The following is a 23249-nucleotide window of genomic DNA, read 5'->3' as shown; positions in this document are numbered from 1 at the left end:
TAAACGAGTCCACGTCCGATCTAAATATCCTCTTGAATTTCAAAGGATTCGATATCTCGTTTAAAACTCGAAAATAACTCGAGGGTTGTAATTAATTCCGTCCGATCGATCGAAGTGGTTGTCCTAAAAAAAAAAAAAAAAAAAAAAAAAAAAAATCTCTCCTCTACGCGAAAGGCATTCCAAAGATCCTCGATAAATCTTGTAATTAAATTTCACAGGATTTCAAATCCTTCGGCCGATTTTTCCTCTCCGTGTGGTGCTGTCTCGCGTATTCCGCAATCCTCTCGCAACGTCACCTCGTCTACGTCCAATTACGCGGAGGATCTCTTCCCTCCCCTTCCCTCTTTCGTCTTGCGGGAGTCCACGGCGCGTGAAACGAGAAATAAGATAAAGACACGTGTGGCGATGCTCCGGTATGCTTACAAATGTGTCGGGGGTATTGGAGAAACACGTGACGAATGTACTCTGTTTCATCCTTCGATTTTTTGTCGTTTTTTGTTTCTCTTCTTCTAGATGGAAACACAGTCCAACGATACATTTTATGATATTTGTGATAAACTGGTTTCGACTGGTATACACACTGGTAGAAATTGTGATGGAAAAATCATTTATCGTTGAACGAGCGGTTGGTTCAAGCTTCCGTTAAAATGGAAGAACAGCTTATCTCCTAATTCCAAACTTTATTCCCGCGGACCTAATTCGGATAACCCAGTTCCCTCCCATCAGTGGAATTACACAGAAACACTCGACATTACCGAACATCTCGATCGATCGAGAGACTCTCGCCATTACACTGTCCCCTCTAAGCTTAGAGATATACTCGAGTCACGGAGGGAAAGGCCCGTGCATTTAACGTATTAATATTGAAGCGAGGAAAGGAGAGGTGGCGCCCCCATAATGAAAGAATACGAAAGTCTTCCCTCGTTTGAACATGGCCAACAGCGGTGGAACAAGGTTAGGAGTGAAACGAAGTTTACGAAGGTGTCGTCGAGTTCCTTTTAACCTCTTCCCCCCCATTTTCCAAGGGATTCTCCTCCTTTCTTCTCTCGATTCGAGATCCGTTCATCTTTCCACGAGTTTCCGCTGGATTTATTCCTTTCCGTGTTGTTTCGCTCTCAGGAAAGTTTTCGAGTCTGGCCAGAAATCTGTTGAATCCTTTGTTTCATCAAGACGGTCAAATCATCGCACGTATTTTTATCAATTGTTTATTAATTTCCGCTTCATCAGACTTTTTTCTATCAGTTTTGCTCGCCACTTTTCGAGGCTTCCATCCACCAAGAAATTCAAATCTTTTGCTAACCAAACAACACGTTTCGTCGATCGAAAAATTTTCCAAGAGATATTTGTGTGGAAAATATACGATACTTCCCACTATTATAATACCCCATAATACCATTCGAAGTATCGTAAACCGAGTGAAACCGAGTTGAGAGAACAATCCCGTTTCGGGACACGTTTCAGTTGGACGCGGCCGATTTTCCTTCCGCGTGAGCTGATGTCAGCTTCGACGCGCGCACACACACGGATGTAAGCACACGTCGCCATTGGCAATCCTGTTGCGCGCACGGATCCATCCCCACTCCCGATGAACGTTTACTCGGCGGAAGGGAGTTGCCACACGATGCGCGCATCGCCGGCGAGAGCAAGAGAGAGAATCGGTAATCGGCGGCGTCTGACGACGCTAAATAATTTCACCTCGCTCCTCGAGGGACTTTGTGAATCGAGCAGCATTGGTGCGCGTTATACCTGTGTTCAATTAATCACGAAGAGTCGTCGAGAAACAATCGTTGAAATCGCGCGTTGTATATCCGGGTGAATAAATATTGTCGTGTCGTGTAAACAGGGATAGTGATAATAACGTTGTACCGTTTTCATTTGTAGAGGAGCGAATAGATGATTCTGAAATCGCATTACGAGTTGGATTCGATGATAGACGGTAATTTACGTTTCTAGTTTTCGGGAGACTGCGTGTGCGAAATAAAGGGAAATAAAGGATCTTTTTGTCCAATCATCATTCAGCCAATTCTAAAATCTAGAAAATGAAAGAAACAAGCTTCATCACGAATTATTTTCTATTTTTCATTATTTTCCTACGGATTACAAATGTTAAATACAATTTTACTATACACGATCAATCAGCCGGAAATGCAAAAATCGAGTGTCCATCGATCGCGTAATAATCTTCCCCCGTCATTTTCTTTTTGCGCTCGAGAAACGCGCGAGTTGCGGGTATTAGAAACGAGCTCAACTTTTCGATTACCGTTATTACGACTTGGATCCGACCCCCCCTGGGCCCCGGAAGAGCGGAGGGGGGGTTTCGCCTCTCGAGGAAATTGAAAAAGGGTGGCGGGAACGACAAGAGGCTTGGGTAATTAATTGCTAGGCCGCGAGAACGCGAGGCTTAGGAAATAAAGTATCATCGTTTTCTATAGAAGGGAAGAGGGAGGGGGGGGAAGAAAAGGGGAAATGGCTTCTTCGCGGAGAGGGGAGGGGGAGGGGGAGGAGAGAGGAAACACTTTGCGCCGGGCGGGCAATCGGAAACAAAGGGGGAAGACGAGTAGTAAAGGAAGGAAGAGAAGTCTGGTGCGTTTTCGACTTCTCTCGAAACTTCAGCGTGGCGCAACTTTCGTTATATTCGGGGCTTTTATTACCATTCGGCCTTTTATTATCAACGTGTCGCTCGATCGACGATGATTTTGAATATTTATGAAGTTGTCGACGAGAGGGGAATCGTCTGATAAAAATCTTTTGAATCAAGATGGACGGAGGGGAGTTTGAACGCGGTTGGAGATTAAAAATTGGAAAATTGGATTATGCGAGTTTCGTGATATATCTTTTATTATCTGGTAAAAATTTCTTCGAATAGAGAGAAATAAATGATGGTGAAAGATGGAGGTGGTGGAAGAAAAATAGTACAGGTAATATTTATGCAAACGTAAAAGAGAAATCAAATCCATTGCGACATTTCTTCCTCGATTTATTATACAAAATTTGCGACATCGTGTAACTCGAGCAATAATCGGGTATTACGAATTTCTTAATTTCTTCGTTTTTTCAACCACTATTAATCGCAATTCGAATCTAATATGTAATAAAAATTCTTCTACAAGTTTTTCTAATAAAATTCTTATTATTATTCATTTTGATCTTTTTTGATCTTTCGACCAATCACGTGAAAGAGAAAAAACATCGTTTTAATTCGTATCATTCTCGTTCCATCGAGGAAAATTTCACACGACGAGATGGTACGATAATTGAAACAACACCGTTCGAGAGCTGACAAGCGAATCGCTCGTTAAACTTCTTCTTTTTCTTTTTCTTTTTCTTCTGGTTGCAGCTTATGCAGCAAACGATGAAAATTAAAGATGGTGGAAACGACGCGCCTCAACGATCGAACAATAACCACTCACTCCGACGACGGAACGGAAAAGGAATGGCCATTTCCCGTTACGAAAGGAAAATTATTAACTCTAAGAGTCGAGAGGCGTGCAACGATTCACGTGTAAGCGTACGATAATAACAGTTCGAGAAAGAAATCAAATAAGCACTCTGTTAAATTAAATTATAGAATATGTGAATGATACACAATAATAAAAAAATGTCTTAACTTCTTCTTCCTCAATTCTTGAGGAAATAAAATTTAAATTTTAATCGAAATTTCAAACAGTTCTGTTAATTATAGACCAAGAGATAAATATCTATCTTATATGTAATATTTTAAATTTTTCCAAAAGTTTTTCTTACTCTCGCTAATAAGTAGAAGGAAAAATTCTATCAATTCATTGAGACTTGTTAAACGTATCGTCGATGATTGATCCATCCATCATCGCTTTGTCATCAAAATAAACTCGAAATAATTTAAAAGAGCGTTGACGTTCCTCTCTCGAGGAGGAGAGAGGAGTATTACCCATGAGTATTTGCTCAAGACCGGAATTTAATTGAAGACCCACCACGTAATAGACGTTCTGTCATGCGGGGAATAATAATTGGGGACACCATCCGTTTTAGATCTAATTTTCCGATGGTGTTGCGAGGCTGGAAATCTTTGAATAGGGATGGCTGCTGATTTTGAAATTACGTTGCTCGAAAAAAATTCATCATTTGATAAAATTTTAATCTTACGTGATAAAAATTTCTAGATAGAGATTTCTGATAAATGATTAACGATTATTTAGATTTTTGTTTATAATTATTTATATGTATATATATATATTTTTTTTCATTATTGAAACTTAACTTTCCAGATAATTGGCACTTTCAAGATATTTAAAGTGTCGTGTATTTATTTATCATTTTTAACAATATCCAATCATTACTCAATACAAGATTATTAATAAGATAAGCTATCAATTGAATCTTTAAATTTCTTTAAATATTCCCTCGAAAATGAAAGTATAATGACACGATACAATTGGTGATTTCGACAATAATGAAGTTATTATCTTGCTCTTTAAATTATAATAATATCGCATTGAAAGTAATAATCCTGTAAATAATATGCAGCGATATAAATCGATAGAGATTAAATCTTTCGTAGCGGAAGATCGATCGAATTAAAACGAATTATGTAAGTACAAAGCCGTGCATATATTAAGTACATATTTATACATACATTTAACAATTTCGTTTGAATCTTTGAACCTTTGAAAATATTTATAACGCGTTCGTCAATCAATCTTAATGGGCAATCGATACGTATGGCTTAAATAACACAAGCTCTACATATATATATATATATCGTAATTCGAACGTACAAAAATTAATATTACCCAAAAAAAAAAAATAAATAAATATCATCCTGCTCGATCTACTTTCTCTCGTCGATTTTCTTTCTGGATATTAATACAAATACAATCTTAAAATCCAACCTAACCTTAAAAATCCTAACCCAACCTAATTTTATAAAATCAATTGAAAATCAATTAATGTTAAATGTGTGAATATTTTCCAATTTATTAATAATATATACAATTAGTTAGACGAGATTATAAAAATCGGCAAGAAATCGAAAGATGATATACCTCGTATTGCTCCAACTACGGAATTTATACGAATAGGCTGGGCAACAGCGCGGCAGTGTCGTCTTTAAAACTTAAAACACAGAGAAATGTGTACGTATCGTTGCTGGGAGAAAGTTCCGTTGTTCCGTTCAAACTTTCAGTATTTTACTTCCAACATCTCGACGCTTCTCCACCCTCCCCCCCCTCCTCTCCAGTTTTTACGACTTCGAATATGAAACGTACGATATCACGAATGGCGAAATGGCGTTTTATACGGGCGCGTCTTAAAACACGTCTTATAATATGGAGAAACAGATATCGCGTAATAAAAGGATTTATTTTTTTTTTCTTCTTTTCCTTTTTTTCGCGTTGAAGAAAATTCTTCGTGCAAATTTTTTGATCGTTCATGAATTAAATGTAATGTAGCTAATATTTAATCGGATGAAACGAATGATTCGTACATGTTTGATGCGTTGTCTCTTATATCGTATCTTGTATAACGTGTATGCAAACGTGTATAGTAGTATCCAATTAATCGTGCATTCATGTACAAGATACAGATGTATCTCTCCGAGTATGTATCATTGCATGGATACATACATCCGCGAGCAATTCCAGCAATATCATTACGTTGCAAATAAATCTTGCCATTATTGTGATATTCACGTGCAAAAATAAAAAAGAGCGTTGATCCAAGGATATTTATTTATTCCACGATTGATTCTTTTTTCGTCATTTCCACAAACATTCTTCTCGAGTTGAACGAATTAACGAATATTCGAAATCCAAGAAATGCAAAAAAAAAAAAAAAAAAAAAAAGGAATCCAAGAACTTCGATCGATCCTTATTTTTCCTCGCAGAGATCGATATTTTCACAATAATAATAATATAATTAATCGATAACAAGATGGGACCTACTTTTCACGTACGGATACAGGGGACAGCTTATTCTACTTAGGAATCCCTTACAACTTTAAGCCTTTCCCGCACCACCCCATTGAAATCTCGTTCTCGAGGAAGAGATTTCGGGCGCATGGCGACGCGTACGAAAGCCCCGCCAAGTTTGCAAATCCAATAGACTTTGGTGTTGGTATGTCGTTAACCTACCACTCGCTTCCCTTGTCTTTTTCCCCCCTTCCCCCCATCCTCTCTTTCCACCGAGATCCCGATACCTATCTTATTACGCGGTTTAAACAGTTCTACGTTTCACGAATTATTCTCGTGCTAAAATATATATACGTATACGTAAATTCCTCTTGTACTTTACTTTTGTAATTCGAGTATAAAGATCTTGATCATTTTCTTTATATGATAATAAATATAAGTTTAATTAACAAGAGAGAGCGGAATAGGTTCTTTATTGTTTCTTTATCGAGAAATGTATGATAATCATTTTACGTTACACGGAGAACTCGTCTTCGAGTTCGACAATTTCTAATAATCGTCAATCGAATTTTCATTCTCCAATTCTTCGAGAATCTCGCAGCTAGAATATCGTACCATGACCAAGGAAAAATCCTTGTCGAGCAATTATATCGCGATCTTAAATTCGAAACGCCCCTCTTCTCCAATTCGAAAGAAAGATATCGCGACGAGGGGCGGTTTCTTCGCGATATGCCGTTAAATTAAATTACATGCACAGTCGCCACCATGCAGCGGCAGCACTAGTCACGGTGGCCTTCCCTCCTACGCCCTGCCCCTCTCCACGCTTGGCACGGTGTGTTCGAGTTGCCAGCATGCATAATGCATACCCGGTATTTTGCTACGGTAGACACGGCTCCTTCGTCGCCGCGAATTCGTGAGACGTGAGGAGTTGGAGAGAGCGCCGGTTCCAATGGGGGTTCGAGTTTCGACGAGGGCTTGCCCTATCTTCCTCCAGGGGGAGGCTGGATGCGTCTCACTACCCGCTCTCTGTGGGTCGAGGCACGAATGGTGTGTAAAAAAATATTGGTTGGAGATTGATTTTTTGGTTAAGGGAGGGGTTGTTACGACAGTTTTAAAAGACGAGAGAGACGATGGAGTATTCGAAGGAGATTTGAAGTTGAGGAGATTTTGGGGAATCTGGCGAAAGAAGTGAAAGAAGAAGCTTTCTATTGCGTGTAGAAATGAATCGGTTGAGATATTGCATAAGGTATTTATATATTCGTAGATTTTGAAGAGAATTATATGAAACGAATAAATAAAATATTCGATACACTTTCGAGATACGTTGTTTGGACTTGTTTACGTTTCCAAGGAACGTAGCCAAGGTCGACTAGATGCGCTTCGCGACTGTGTTTTTTTGCTAAGTCGTTAAGATAACGAAAGTTTTTACAAAGGAAAATTGTTCCTTGAAATTACTTTCAGGATGTTTCAATATTTTTGAGACTTTCTATGTATAAATTGTGCACAAAAGTTGAACAAAGTTGGGAAGAAGCTTCTTAAACACGTGTGTGCAATATTACGTTTGTTCATATGTAAAATGTTGATATATCCACTTGACATACTTTTACTGGATAATCAAAATAAATTGGTATACAAAATTATCTCTATTAATATTAATATATTCGTGAGACATCTTGATGAAAGAACATTTAGAAATCAAAATATTAATACACAATTTTGGTATACAAATAAAAAAAATATTAATTGAATTAGTACAGAAGTAATTTATTCATTTATAGGATATTAAACATTTTGAAGGATTTAAAAATCAATAACGAATAATGTAAATTAAATAAATAATAGAAAAATATTAACGAATCAAAATCGATATGCATTATCTTTGTATCTTTATATATGACGAATAAATATACGGATTGTTGAGTTATAAGCAATCGAAGTTTGCATAAGATGACTGCGGTTTACTTTGCCCCGCGCAACAACACATTGCCTCCCTCCGCACGTTTCTCCACGAGCTTTAGCTTCGACGAAAGGCGACGAGATTATCCAAAGATGGAGGAGGCCGCGTGCCAGGCGTATCCAAAAGATACACAATACTGAGAATCCCTCAGTAGTAAAAGCAAATCCCCCCCCCCCTGATCCGATAGCAAATTCAACCATATTTTGTAATGAAATTTCCCCCGTCTTGGGAAAATTCCCAATTAACAAACTGTTCAACGAAAAATTTCCATCTTCCTTCGTTGCAATTTCTTTCGTCGCTTAATAATAAAATAGAAAAAACAACGAACACAAAAACATTATCCCCAAAATCAGAATCAGAATCAGAATCAGAATCAGAATCAGAATCAGAATCAGAATCAGAATCAGAATCAGGATCAGGATCAGGATCAGGATCAGGATCAGGATCAGGATCAGGATCAGGATCAGGATCAGGATCAGGATCAGAATCAGAATCAGAATCAGAATCAGAATCAGAATCAGAATCAGAATCAGAATCAGAATCAGAATCAGAATCAGAATCAGAATCAGAATCAGAATCAGAATCAGAATCAGAATCAGAATCAGAATCAGAATCAGAATCAAAAAATCACAACGATTCTCGTTCCATCCTCCTCTTCACATTATCGTTCAAAGACCATGGCAAGGCGAAATGGAATTGCCAATTGGAAACGATCGAAGAAACGGAAAAATCGGACGAAAGGAGAATAAAGTAGCCTTCCTTCCCCTCGCGCCCTTTCAAACGCAAGTCTACTCCCACCACGAAGAAGCGGAGAAATCGCTGGGAACTGGAAAGTAAGTTTCGCGTAAACTCAATTTTCGGAGCGGGAATGGCGAGTGAAGGTGTATATATGCGTGTGCGTGTGTGTACCGGGTGTCGAATTGCGAACGCGCACCGTTCGCGGCCGAAATCGTTCCGCTCGCTCGGTTCGCCATTAATTCCGGACACCGACGCCGTTTTATTGTCCTTGAACTGGATCATTCGCGCTTTCAATAAGGGAGGGGAGGGGGTGCTCAATTTCGTGAACGACTTTGAAAAGCGGTTGTTGGTTTAGAGAAATTTTAATAATAGTCCATGTTATTTTCTTATATCATCTATCCGAGCATTTTATAATAAAATTATTTTTGTAAATAATTAAAAAAGTAATTTTTTATAATGCCCAGTTACTTCTTTAACAAATTAATTCTGCTTTCTATGCAATTAATCGGTGAAATCAACGTGAACTTCATTTTTCTCGACCAATTCTTATTATTATCGAGCATTGTATAAATGCAATTGGATAATGTGAACAATTATATGGATTGGATATCTTATCAACACAATTATCGCGTTTTTTAAAAATATATATGAATTTGAACTTTACACGAGTTTCATTCAACTTACGTTTCAACTTGCTTTTTCGATCTCCACGATCAACTCTCCAAGATACAGTTGTAAAATATAATATTAACATTCTTGAAGACGCGAGGATTGATTAAAAAAGAGATTGACAATGAAGAAGAAAAAAAAAAAGAAGAAGAAAGAAAAAGAAACTCGAAAGAAAACGCTGATGTTAGACTTTGTCGTAGTAATTGCGAACGACATCGACTACTGCAAGTAGTAGAAGCGTTCTTGGGTCGGACAGTGATATCCGACCGCGCTGTGAAACGATTTTATTCACTGCATAGAAGTTTAAATTTAAACAGTGTTCAACCCTTGAAATTAATGATATTTAATTGAGAAACATTAAAGATATGCTATGTAATTTTTCGCTCGACACTTATTAATATTGAAATTTATTTAATCTCCTTTACCAACCTCTTGTTTCATCGTCATATATACACAAGAAACTAATTAAATAGAATTATAATAATCAATATCTTTGTTATTTGATTTTTTTTTATCTATCTTTCTAATTTGATCGATGTGTAGATTAAAAATATATGTACATATATATATATATATTTAGTTTGATAAGTAAAGGAATATGTTTCCAGATTGTAAACTGAAATCTGTTGTATCGATCGAGATTGCAACAACTATCTAAACCTAAGTTGTTTCACGGAGGATGCACAGCTTCTCGAGGATACACGAGTTCTTGAGAAATTGCTGATTGGCTAGAAACGGGGGTATAACCGAAGTTTACAGCGCGTATTTAAAGGATGGAATAGAAGAGACGAAAAGAGAAGCACTTTCAAAACAACTAAAATATTCGAGGTAAATTTATTTTCATTTCAAGAAATTTCAAAAATATATTTTTTTTTCCTTTCCTAATTAATTACGAATCTTTTAATTCGTTGCCACCTGTCCGCGTAAATTCTTCCTTTCTTTTTTTTTTTTTTTTTATAACGTTCTTCCCATCCTGGTGTAATATTTTCTTGTGCAAAGTGTAAAGTGTGATACTCGCGAGCAAGCATCTCGAGTCGTAGATTACAACGAGAAGAGGGTAAACGTTTCGCCAGACGAAGCTGCAGCACAGCTGCAAACAACAGATGCTTATATTCTACACGAAATAAAGCAAAAGTTGAAAAGTTAAAGAGACACGACGTTGACGGATCGATCTTGTATCTTGTTTTACATTTTCATTTTCGAATAAAACTTTTTCGAATAAGGAATTCGAATAGAAAAAGAGAAATTTCTTCGTTTAATGTGAAAAGTAGCAGCACGTTCGATACTTGTTAAATAAGAAAGGATGTAAGGATGTATTACTCTTGGCGAAATATATACGAAATATACATTCACTACGACGGTGTAAAAATCCATATATAAACACAGATAGACATTGTCTTTGCCTTGTCGATTTTTATAATACGTATTCCATCCGGTATTGATTCTTGGAACTGATACCTGTTTAAAAGTCTGAACAGGATACGGGAACGCCACCCGCGGGATCCACCCAATACCGGATATATTCTTGTGAAATCATTCTTATCCATATGAATATTTCGTTCCCTAGAATTAGTTGAAATCTACAAATAAAATCGAGGACGTGTAAAGAAAAAAAAAAAAAAAATTTGAAACAACGAACCTCGAATTAATCGAAGGCACTGTTACACGATACTTTCGGAACAGTCAGAGTGGAAAATCCGTTTATTTATCGGGGATACGCGTTCTACACGTATACGCGCTTATACGTAAGAGTATACCGTTGCACGCGAGTATATATATATAAATATGAAAGAGAAGATTAAGTTCGTGACTATACGACAAGCTTTCCAGTGGCGCCTCCATAAAGCTATCTTATACGAATAAGGCGGAAGGATTTGTCAAGCTGACTACACCTGAAAGGAAATTTAATGCGTCCCTTCAGAAAAGGTAGAAAAGAACAAGAGAAGTCACATAGATTCTACTACTTCTCCATTGAATTATTCAAAATAACCGGCTTTACATTTATCGTCCCCCATAATTATCCGATCCAAACTATTATATTTATAAAAATTTTCTAAATAATTCGCAAAACGGAAATTTGTAGATTTAAAAAAAAGAAAAAATAACTAGAAGCACAATTTTTGACAAAAAATCACCATGCCATAATATTTACTTACGCGCTTCAAGAATTCAAAAATTGAACGCATTAATCGTAAGGAATTAGGTTTCCCCGCGTGCACCTAAATTCATCAACATAAATTTCACGCCCTGTGAACGTTACTCGGCCCGAAAGATTTACAAATCGTCGCTCGCGCAACGGAACGAAACGGAACGGAACGGAACGGAACGGCTTCATCCACACTAGCCTCACTAGGCGGTGGGTAGATGCGCAAACACGGTTGAAAAGGAAGATTAAAATCGTGACTGTAGAGCAGCTACTACTCCCCCCTCCCTCCCCGTAATCGACTTTACACACCTCGCAGCTATTTCGTTTAAGATGCTCGAGGATATGGAAGTACGTCCTCGAAAGCGAGAAGATACTCGCGAATAATACCAATAAAAATGTCGAGTTTCGTGTTTACGAGTATGTGTACACTCGCTCGCTCGCTCGCTCACTCACTCACTCCCTCCAAACGGATTAACTTTCCTTTTCTTTCTCCATTCCTCTTCCGCGCTCACATTCCCCACCACACTCGACTTTGTTTGCCTTTAATTTTCCCCTGTTTTCGCAACGGCTTCGCCTCTCCTTCCCCCGCGTTTTTTCGTTTTCTCACTTTCCTTCAAAAATTTCTCTCTCTCTCCACCAGTTCCTTTCGTTCATTTTCATCCTCCTTTCATCTAATAACTTCTTTATTTTGATCCTTTTATTCCGCTTACTTTCGCGCTTCCTCCCCCTTTCGTTATTGCCTTCGTTCTAAAGCTATCCTCCTCCTCCCCCCCCCCCTCCTCCTATTCCTCCAACCGTCCTCGTCGTCGTCGTTTCATTTTCATTTCGTCGTTTGTCCCCGATTCATCCCTCATTTTTTGCTCGAGTTACTAATTAACCGCTTCGTTTAATTTTCTCTTAGCATTCGCGCTTAATTTCCTGTTTCTTCTTACGCGCTAGTAACTCCATTCTCCTCCCCCTCTCCATCGACTTATTAGAGCTGTTCTCTTTTTTTTTTTTTTTTTTTGTTTATTTATACACAGTTCTCATCGGAGAACCAAGATTTTGTCGTTTCGAATGTGTATACTTGTATTTTATACATATTTTTTTTTTATGAAATGTTTCGACCGAATTCGAGGGATTTGGGAGATGTATATATTCATCGATGCAATATCGATTTTTAAATTTCTCTTCCCTCCGACAAAATCGATGATGGATTTAATTTAAAAAAAATCGCGTCAGAAGAGAATCTTATCTATTTTGATATATCGTGTTCGTGTTGAATTAATTAAATCTATCGTTACCTCTTTGTTGATCGATAAAACAAAATACATGGGAAATGGGAGGGAAACGGAATATTATTGTTATAATATTGGAAATTCGCTTCTAAATTCTTCGTTAAATTTCAACATGCATTAGGCATTAATATAGATGTTAGCGTGGCGTGTAAACACAGTTACAATCCCGGGATGATATTAAATTATGGACATATACGTTGTATTACCGCTATATTATAGAGTCCTAGATTCATATTCAACTGTGCGGATAGATAGCGCTGCAAGCGCGCCAGACAGCGCCCTACGTCGAATTATGTACGTATGTAATATTACATTGCACCGTATTATATCATAACGAAATGTTCGCGGGCGGGATATTAGTTTCGAAAACACGTAACAGCGCGGGGTGTTAATCATTTTTCTAAATTAGAATTGGACGGAGTGAGATCAAGTAATCGAAACGAGTTTGGAATATTTATATATTTGTGCCTTCTACTTATTGCTTTAACGAAGTTATACACATAAGCTTATGCGTTCCAATAAACGTAGAAATTCTCTCGGCACACAGTCACTTTTAAAACTTTTCAGGAACAAGAGTAAAAACGAAGCAACTCGATCGCGCCACTTTCCCTCCCATTAGCGTGAAACAATTAAATTCTTTCGTATTTTCACTCACTCACTTTCTTTATATATATATTCTTTCTCTCTATGTCCAGAGTTGGACGTTGAACCGTTGAAAAAGTTAAAAATTTCGAGTAAAGTTAATTCGAACGATTACTTGTTAAAATGCTTTTGAATAACGAATTTATTCGCAAGCTATTTCTTCTCGTACAATTTTTGCGCTACAATTATTTACGGTATTATTATTATCTTTCATCAACTCTTCGAGAAAGAAAAAAATTCTATACCATAACTAAACTATCCCTCATCTAATCGGCTGCTGAATCCCCTCTGCTCGCAATTCATCAAACCGTTGAAAGCCGTGTCTCGTCCATCTTCCGCTCCGTGGAATCTCCATTCTCCCGATTGTTACATGTCGCGAGTCCCATGCTCGAAGGAACAACCACAACTCTCTCTCTCTCTCTCTCTCTCTCTCTCTTTTTTTCCACCACGTTTCCACGTTTTAATTAACGCAACCACGACGCGACAAGTCTCGAAAAGTCTCTTCTGCAAAAGTCGGCATGCTTCCCCGACGTGTGCATGAGCACATATAGTGGACGATGGTGGTGGTGGTCGGCCGCGACGAAGGAGGCAAAAGGCGGAGCGAAGGAAGGAAGGAGGAGGAGGAAAAGTGGAGGGTGGGGGGAGTATGGACACACAGGGTTGCGAATAGTTGACGCGTTTAACGAAGTGTCGACGCGAAGAAGTCGGTGGAAACGGTTACGCGGGCTTGAAGAGAGTAGTCGAGGCCGAAAAGTGGTGGAGCTCGTTATCGCGAGAAACGGTCCGTGCCTCGCTCGCCCGTGAGAGGGAAAGAGAGAGAGACATCTTGGCCGAGTGGAGCGTGGAAAGGACGAAATTCGTTTTCAAACGTACAACAAAAAAAAAGTAATTGTTTCGGTGTAACGTACGACGTTGAAACTCTTTATACGTTAAAATCTTGAACGTTTATAGATTAAACAAAATACGCGTATATCGAGGCGAAGAATCGATCACGATCGATGAGAATATTTAATTTAAATCGTTATAAATTATCGATAAGGTTTTTTTTTTTTTTTTGTAAATTGATTACATTTAATGTTAGGTAATTATTTCGTATTAGAAATTCGATGTGATGATTTGTTATATATTTTTTACATGTTCCACATCGTTCCACACGACAAGAATCGAACGTATGAGAAGTAGAAATTTTCTACTTTTTTTTTTTTTACAAAACTATATTAAAATTTTAAAATTAACTCGCCATCTAGCGAATTTTTTATTTTAGGCTATTTATGGATTAATTGTGAGCTATCTTTATTTCTAACTTTAGTTGACAATTTTTTTTATTCCTTTCAATCTTTGAGCGATCGGTATGCAATGTCTTTAATTTTATCGTTTTTATTTTATTAAATTATCATTGTTTAGAAATCTGGCCCATATCTATCTATAATATAATTTGTAAGATGGGATCGTCGGTTTTTTCTTAACATGGAATACCATTTTCAATTCTCAAGATCCAATTTATTGGATCAACTTATCACTTTCCTTTTTATTCTATACTATTTTTTTTAATATTCAATTCAATTTAATATTCAATTTAATATTCAATTCATATTTTTACGTTATACACATTTTTAATAAATTATTACTAGAAATCGGTACGCGATTGTTTCGAAGAACAATCAAATTTTGCATAACGATAAAATACGATAAATTTCGAATGATCGGTAAAGAGATTTGCATAGAATTTCTACATAAAACAAAAAAAAAAACGAGGAAAAAAGGGCGTTTAAATTATTAATAAACTGACAGGTGCCTATAGACAAATATTATTTTATTTAACGTTCGCCAGCCAGCCTGTTCGATTCGAAGAGTAACCCGTGTGCACTGTCACTGGCAAACAGTTTGCAGTTTCAAATGCTCACACACACACACACACATACACACGCTCACCGCTGTATAGCAGTTTCTGTATTGTCCCGTTGCCACTCGCAATTGTTTTTGCAAATATTACTTTTGTGCGGGCGTTGAAAAAAAAAAAAAGAAGAGGGAAAAAGAAAAATTTTCCCCACATTCGGAGATGTGTTTGCTCGTCAAACGATAATAACGGCGATCGCCGTTATTAATAAATGAAACATCGATGGCCAATTTTATCGAATTGTCCACCGGATAAACCTGTTAATGAATCTCGTCCATCAACGATGGCAAATGTTTATTACGACAGGATTGATTTCCATTCATCCCCCTCGTGGAGATTTCATTTTTTTTTTTTTTTTTTTTTAGATTAATGATCTTTCGAGAAAGTATCTCACTTTGGGAAAACACGTCGAACGCGTAGAATCGATCGTTTTTTTTTTTTTTTTTCGAAAAAGTAATTTATCTTGTTTCGCATTCACGCATGCGAAGACTGGTTAATTTCGTTAAAAGTAAATTGTTAGACTGGGGAAACAACGTTCGTTGCGAATGTACATTTTTATGAACACAATTACAGAAATGGAAGTGAAACAAGAAGGTCTCCGTTACATTCTGTACCATCATCTTTGCACGATGTGTAAATACAAATTTTTCATAAATGCGTACAAACACGCGCAACAAGTTATTAATTAATTCAAAAAGTGTTTTTTCTACGTTATACACATTCTCGAAAAAACCTTTGATTGTTACATTATTACAACAATTGTTTACGCTATTTATTCGAAGCACAGATAAAATTAATTAATATAACCGACATGTTATATAATAAATCCAATAACTTCAACATTCCATATGTTAAACGACACGCAGGTTGCGGTCGAAGGCCATCTTTCGAATTCCGTCCGAAAATTGCCAACTTGGTAGAACGAAAACAGTTCCGCGAGAATAGTTGGAGGATTCTTCCGTTCGGGAATCTTCGATGCCCGATGGCCGCCGAGCCGAGAGATCGCTCTATTCCACCATATATCTCCCCTTTTCCCTTCCTCCCAGGCAATTAGAGTTCTTGGATGAGGGTAATTAAATGAGACGTTCCGGATAATACCAGGTTTTCCTCCAGGATAGACTGCAGATTTCTGGTCGCTACAGGCCGATTCAGAAAGGTGATGATTAAAGTTGCCACATTCCTGATTAATTCGCGGTTATTCTCCAGATTAAAGGGATTACTTGTAAAATATGTACAAACGATAACGAGGTTAGCGGATCGACTGTTATAATAATTACACGTCGGCCAAGCATTTTAATTATTTGTATGCCCAACTTTATCGATCTTCTCTTCTTTCGACACCTTTCATCTATTGTAATAAGAATAAAAAGAATACACTTTTACTTTTTCACTTAATCCAACACGTATAACGTGTAATTATACACTTGTCGTTTAAAGAAATAAAAATTGAAAAGGAATTTCGAAGGATGATAAATGCGAAACATCACGGTTTCAAACAATTAACCATAGATATGCACGAATTAACGCGCATCGATTATTCGAAAAACCAAATCCCACTTTATTACTCGCCACCCTACGCGACCATAACAATTTGCCCGAACAACCCGAACCAACTACTACTATCGGCCCGGTATCCATTAAAACCGCGGTAAAATCACGTACGGACACGCGTTTTCGTCCACTCGTCCGTCCCTGCCAATTAGTTTTCAAACACGCCCCACTCGCTCCTCTCGTCAAACGGACACCGGTGCGCTCTAAAACGAGGGAGGAAGAGAGGGGAGGGCGAAATCCGCTCAACGAAACGGCGACGAGACGCAACAAATGATCCGACGCGCGATAATGGCGATCGTAATTAGCACGATGGACACAATTCTGCCGGGCGAATTTCACGTAATTTCGCGTTGGATAGTTGAAAAAAATTGGATTGGCGATCGTGTCGACGTCTTTCTGGATTTTCGAACGGATACGTTTCGGGGAAAATTATTATTATGGTATTATTCCTATCGAAAATATCCCGAATATTCTTCCAGTTTTTATTTATTATCGTTCCTGCCGGTTAAGAGCCAAGATTAATCCGCTGAATGTATTCTCTTTACTTCGTTCCGTCGCGGACGGATATTGTATTCCAATTCACCTTGCTGGGAAGGATATTATTTATTTACGTTGGACGCGCGAATAAGAGTCGTGATGAATCGGCCGAGTGGGATATGATATGTTTCCTTGATACTCTTTCCGTTCTTCGATTTATGTTCATTCCTTCGTGAAAGAAATATTAATTGGGGGTGTTAAATCGACACGTCGCAAGTATTCGTTTTGGCAATGGAATATATTTCGATCTGATATTTTCACGTAAGAATTAATGTTCAGAATTTGACCTAGATCGTGTTTATCCGTAGGTTGTAATAAAATAGCTTTATGGAAATTGATCCTTGTATTTGTTCAAAAAAAAAAAAAAAAAAGGGGGGATTTTAAAATTTATCACACGATGGAATCATATTTAAAATAATCCTCGATATTTCTGTGAAAGAAATTCGATCGCAACAACGCAACGTTAAATATTAAATGCATTAATCTTCTAGATTTCGAGAACCCATCCGAAAATATCTTTTCGGAGCAGCAATTTCCCCTCGTCCCTCTACGGATCTTATTAGAGAAAGGGAGGAAATTAGGTTTTCCATAGGGATAAAGAAAAAAAAAGAGAGAGAGAGAGAAAGAAATCTTCTTTACCCTTCTCATGTGCCGGAATTTTCTGGCGAATGACACCGCCATTATTCATCGGCGGAGGGCGTATAAAGGAAAGATTCTCGTATTATCTTTTAATTCGTTTCAACCTAATTAGGTAACTCGCTAACTGGATTCCCCGGGCGTATTCACATCACTTTCAAAATACGCTTCAGCTATCCTGGAATGGAAAACGAGAGCGAGATGGAATGAAAAAAAAAATCCATCTCTCCCCCCCCCCTTCGTTTTAAAACGCGAACCATAAAATTACTGTCGAACTTTTAAATTACGCTTTTGAAAGCATCCCCTATTCGGGCGTATAATATCCGATAATAGATAATTTCATTAGCTCGTGGAAATGGCGAGAGAGAGAGAGAGAGAGAGAGAGAGAGAGAGGAGAAGGATTGGTTTTCATCAACGTATCGCCTTTCAGAAAAAGAGAGTTCTCTTTCGCCACAACAACGGAGGAAAAGCAAAGTTTCGGAAGAGACAAGTTTTAAATTCTAATCCTACTCTCGCGGTATATTACGGACTGGAAAAGAGTAACACGAGAGAGAAAAACTTCCTACTTGGATATACTTTTCTCCCTCCCTCCTTATTCGTGTCATTTTCCCGTCCTTTTTTATACTTTCGACGAAACTTCGTATTTTTTACTTTCGACTACGATACGTAGTTCCTAAAATGGTTCTAGTTCTTTGACGATCAACACGGATTTCTTCTTTCTGTAAGATGTTCAAGAAACATTTCCTTTCTACGAGTCGAAGGTTGATACGATATTAGAGGAATTCTATAGATTTTTCGCGGAGATCAAGTATTAATAACAATGAAAGGATGATTATCGAACTGTTTCCGAGCGACCGAATATCGAGTAACTTGCATCGTCTACGAGTTCGAAGAATCGTTTAACTAATTTTTAGAGAAACTAGCTTTAACTTAGAGTTTCAAAATTAATTGCCTCGGCGACCTCTTTAGAACTACCACTAACCTCTCCAAAGGCTGGCTACGTCGATGATCATCTTAATTTTTTCCTTCTTTGCCTTCCTTTTTTACGTTCTCTTTGAAAAATTGTGAAAACTAGTGTCCCTCGAAGGACCTATTTTCCTTCCTCCCTCTCGCCTTCTAAGCACTTCGAATAAGAAGAAGAGAGTAATATTTTACCTAACTAATAGCGTATAAAACTGGCCTTGTTCTTTAAAATGCAATTGGGATTGTGATAATTTTTCGAGAAAAATGTAATCTTTCGAGAAGGCAATCGACACATCGAATAACCGTAAGGAACAATTACCTGAACCGTGATAAACTTCTAACCTTATTTCACTTCATTTTAGATCAACGTTAAAAAGAATTCCTTCCTGCAACATCCGTTAAAATCACAGGATTTTGTTACCTTTTAAGAAAAATAAGTATCCAGAGTAAAAGATTATTCGATTCTAATTAATCAGCATTGAATTACCTTGAATTAGAAGATTGGAACGTTGAAACTTTAGAAGTTGATTGTTCCGACTAACAGATCGTATTGAAGTAACGAGACCGCGGAAAGTTCCGAACCGAGAGCCGATTGTCGTTCGGGCATCTTCGACTAAGCTACCCGACGTTTGTCGAAAGTAACCGAAGACGATTAACTCTAACTAGGGCATTCAGAATTTCAGCTACTATATCATAAGTCTGTTTTATTAGTTTTATGGGATTGACCGAGTAGTATAATTTTTCCATTATACTTTAATTATTACAATAAACTAATCTAAATATCCCGATCAATTTACAAATTATCAAAATATATTTTTACCATTTTACTTTCACACATTTACTTTTTTTAAATTAAAATCCCAATTTTCCAATCGTCAAAAGCTTCCTAACACACGCAAGTGAATTTAAAATCTACCCATGTGCTAAATGATCATGGCGAAGCGAGTAAGCTTTTCCCCATGGGATTAGCGTAAATCTGTACTACGAGGAGAAAAAGTTTTCACGTGACGAGTGGCCTCATCGCACAAACTGGCCGTGTATTTCAAAAAGGAAGCCCGCAGACGACAGAGGAGCGTTAATTATTTGTTTTCAGCCGGCCTTCTTCAGCCGCTCACACAGTCGGATAAAGCGAACTCGGCCGAGCGAATTAGTTTCGCTAGGATTAATCGTGTTCGCGGTTAAAGTAACCGCAGGATTCCAGTGGTTGTGCTCGCTGAGCTATCTCCTGATGCTCGCCGCTGGATTTTAAACATTCCATTCTACACAGGGTTGAAAAATGTTTCTCGATACGTGCAAACATACGTGCTGTCCAATAGTATTTGTATTTAAAAAAAAAAAAAAAAAAAAAAAAAAACAACAACATAGATATAAATTATATTGAATAACATCTCTTTTATCTAGTGATGGATAATAGCAAAAGTAATTTCTTGCACATTTCAATGTTCTATTTTTGAGAAGGATAGAGAATAAAAGAAAAATTTGAATTTGAATTTATTTCTTTCTGTTCCTTTTTTGTTTTGCTGGCATGCAAAAATTTTGAAAATATTCAGGTATATTATAGATATTGTGCGTTAGAGAATTTCTGTAAATTTTTTTCGTTGCGAATTGTGAATGCAAAAAATGCTGAAAAATGTAGATTCTTTGTTAAGATTTTAAAGTGCTTCCATTGTAACACGTATTAAAATAACTAGTATTCTGGAATTTTTTTCAGATTTTTTGATATATTATATTTAAAAAACTTGAAAATTTTTTCAAGTTTCGCATTTTGCACGAGGTCTTCTGTTTCGAATTATTATATTTTCTTTATCTTTTAATATATGTATATACGTTACATTTCCACTTGAAATTGAACAAATAGATTAATCAAGGAGACAAATTAATTTGACCAATTAAAAATGTTCGACATTAAAATATCTCTATTTTTAGCAACAATAAAATCTTAGAATCTTAACGCAATATATACACAAAATATATTAAAACACTCAAGATAAATGGAGTTAATGCTTTTTAATAATCGTTGATTCTATGAAATGACGTTTACCTGACAATTGCCATCAAAGTGTCCAACTCCACCAAGTCTCGACTTAATCTTAAACGTAATCCAATCGTTCGATTGTCAATTAGTCAATACTCAATAGACCGTCAATTACTCGTTATCGAAAGCATATTAGGGCTTTTCACTTTCAATCTTGCAAGAGATCGATTATCAAACCATGTTCCATCAAATATCGACTACTATTATTGTATCGATTCGGAATTCGAATTGTCAATTCGTATAATTTTCGGTTTCAAATAGTTACATTTGAAGAGGTGTAGAATTTCAATTGAAATTAAAAGTAATCTGCACGTATTCGAAAGTGATTAATTTTCACAAATAGTAATTTGCACTCGATATGCTTTTCAATGAATCTTTTTCTTTTTTTTTTTTCCAAAAAAATTTTGGAATAATTTATATAATATCATGGAACTTTTAAGTAATTTACTCGAAAGTGTGAAAACTTTGAGAAACGTACAGATGAACACGAATGATCTTAAAATTATCGTTTAAATGTAATTCTTTGTCGAGTCTCGCGAAAGCATATGGCTAAATTTTATGATCTTCGATTTCGAGACGAGCGTATAATTTTAATTTATCTCTAATTTTTATTATAGATTAATAATTTATTTATCGTTATATTGCAACATATTCATCATAGTGAAATAAATTATTCTGCAATTTAAAATTAATTGACATATATTCTGTAATTACCTTAGCCGAGCAATTTTCATTGGATATACTAACGGAAGTACGGAATAATTATGCGTAGCTCGCAGAAGCAATTAAAGATCTTTTATTTCGTAGTGTTTATACATAAATTTATGGAAATGGATTATAAACTATGTGTTGCACGTTGTAATAATTAACGAGATTATAATTGACAGAATTAATTATTTCACCGTTTTTATTAAACTTTATTCTAATAATCTTCCCCTTTTTATTTATTTTAATTTAAAATTATTTTATCGAAACTGTGTAGGAATCCTTTTCGAATATAATTGAAAAATTCAATTAGCTTTTTCGAATTAATTCGATCAAACAAATTTCAATTACACGTTTATGTTCAAAAATAATTGCCATAATCATCGCCGCATTTATACGGCAATCCAAAAAATTTTCGATCGAATCGTCGTGGAATGACGGACGGACAGATTACGCAATAAATTTGCACTCGTAATGCTAATTACAAATATTCGTTTCCAACAGCGGGACGATCCTTAATTAATCATTCCAGTTTTATTTCTTTATGGTTACGACATCGATTCGCATTAAATTTAATATACCTAATTAATCTAGCCAATAAAATTGTGATAACGAAGAAATAAAAATTGATGTAGGAGTAAAACGAAGATAATACGATGCATTAAAAAATTATTGCTCAAGGATAAAGTGATTTGTGAATGCTCGAGTAAAGATCGAGCGATGAGATCAAGAAAATTATATCAATATATTATTTTTTAACAATGAAAATTTACTTTTCATCTTCCAGGCTTATGTATTATTAAAGGTTAGCATCTATGAAATAAAATTTTTACTTTTATTATTTTTTTTTACAGCTATTGTTAGTCTTATATTTATATATTGATTTTCGAAAATAATATTAGATTGTTGGAGTATACACTTTTTTATCATCCTATGTATGTAACGAAAAATATTTTAGATAAAAAAAAGACTTACATTGTTAGATCCACTGCAATCCATGAACTTAAACCATGAAAAATTGTAACGTACCTGAAAAAAAAAAAAAGAAAAAGAAATTATTGATATTTGCTTAGAATTTGAAATTAAAAACTTATTAAAATCTTATGACTTTCAGAAGGAAAAAGAAATTCATTTTGTACAAAACTATCCTTTAAAATTCGCGCCAAATTAATATCAAATCGGTGAATTAAAGCGTTACAATTAATTGTAAATTGTTATTCCATTTTCAACAATTGTTATAGTTCACTAATTTTCTGCATTCTCAAAGTAATATTTAAGCCTCTGATATCTCTAGTTCTTCTTAATGGTTTTTCTTTATGAACTGATGAGAAACAGAGTTAAAGTTTACAGAGTTTAATAACAGCGGGAAAGTTATGAAATAATCGTAATTACAACTTTCCATGTCATCCATTTTCTTTACATAGTCGCGCTCAAGTTTTGAGGTTAGCAACTTGTTTTCCGAGTTGAATCTTCATTATTTTATAATGAACTTGTATTCTTCAAATCAATATGGTACAGGTAGTAGATTATTAAAAAGCATAGAACTTTTGAGCATGTAAAAGAATTAAATATTTATTTCGCATCGAATTTCGCATTAATTTCTCTTTCCGA

At 36.2% G+C, this 23249-nt stretch overlaps 1 protein-coding gene across 10 annotated transcripts in view; it reads right to left on the bottom strand.

Moving 5' to 3' along the window:
• Nucleotides 1-23249, bottom strand: part of LOC147656818 (furin-like) — a 292983-nt gene that overhangs the window by 78322 nt on the left and 191412 nt on the right. For 7 of the 10 annotated variants that reach the window (XR_015293694.1, XR_015293692.1, XR_015293693.1 and 4 more), the window contains one exon: nucleotides 22614-22667. The exons of the other annotated variants lie outside the window; for them this stretch is intronic. Coding sequence is in view for 4 of the 7 variants with exons in the window: in XM_086913342.1 (XP_086769468.1) it covers nucleotides 22614-22667 (54 nt within the window). In the remaining 3 variants the exon portion in view is untranslated. The remainder of the gene's footprint in view (nucleotides 1-22613; nucleotides 22668-23249) is intronic. 10 annotated transcript variants of the gene reach the window in all.

Source organism: Apis florea, unplaced genomic scaffold, assembly GCF_048593485.1.
Source record: "Apis florea isolate Af1SG1 unplaced genomic scaffold, ASM4859348v1 contig_3496_pilon, whole genome shotgun sequence".
In the NCBI taxonomy this organism is placed as follows: domain Eukaryota; kingdom Metazoa; phylum Arthropoda; class Insecta; order Hymenoptera; family Apidae; genus Apis; species Apis florea.
This window is presented reverse-complemented; position numbering and strand designations above follow the sequence as displayed.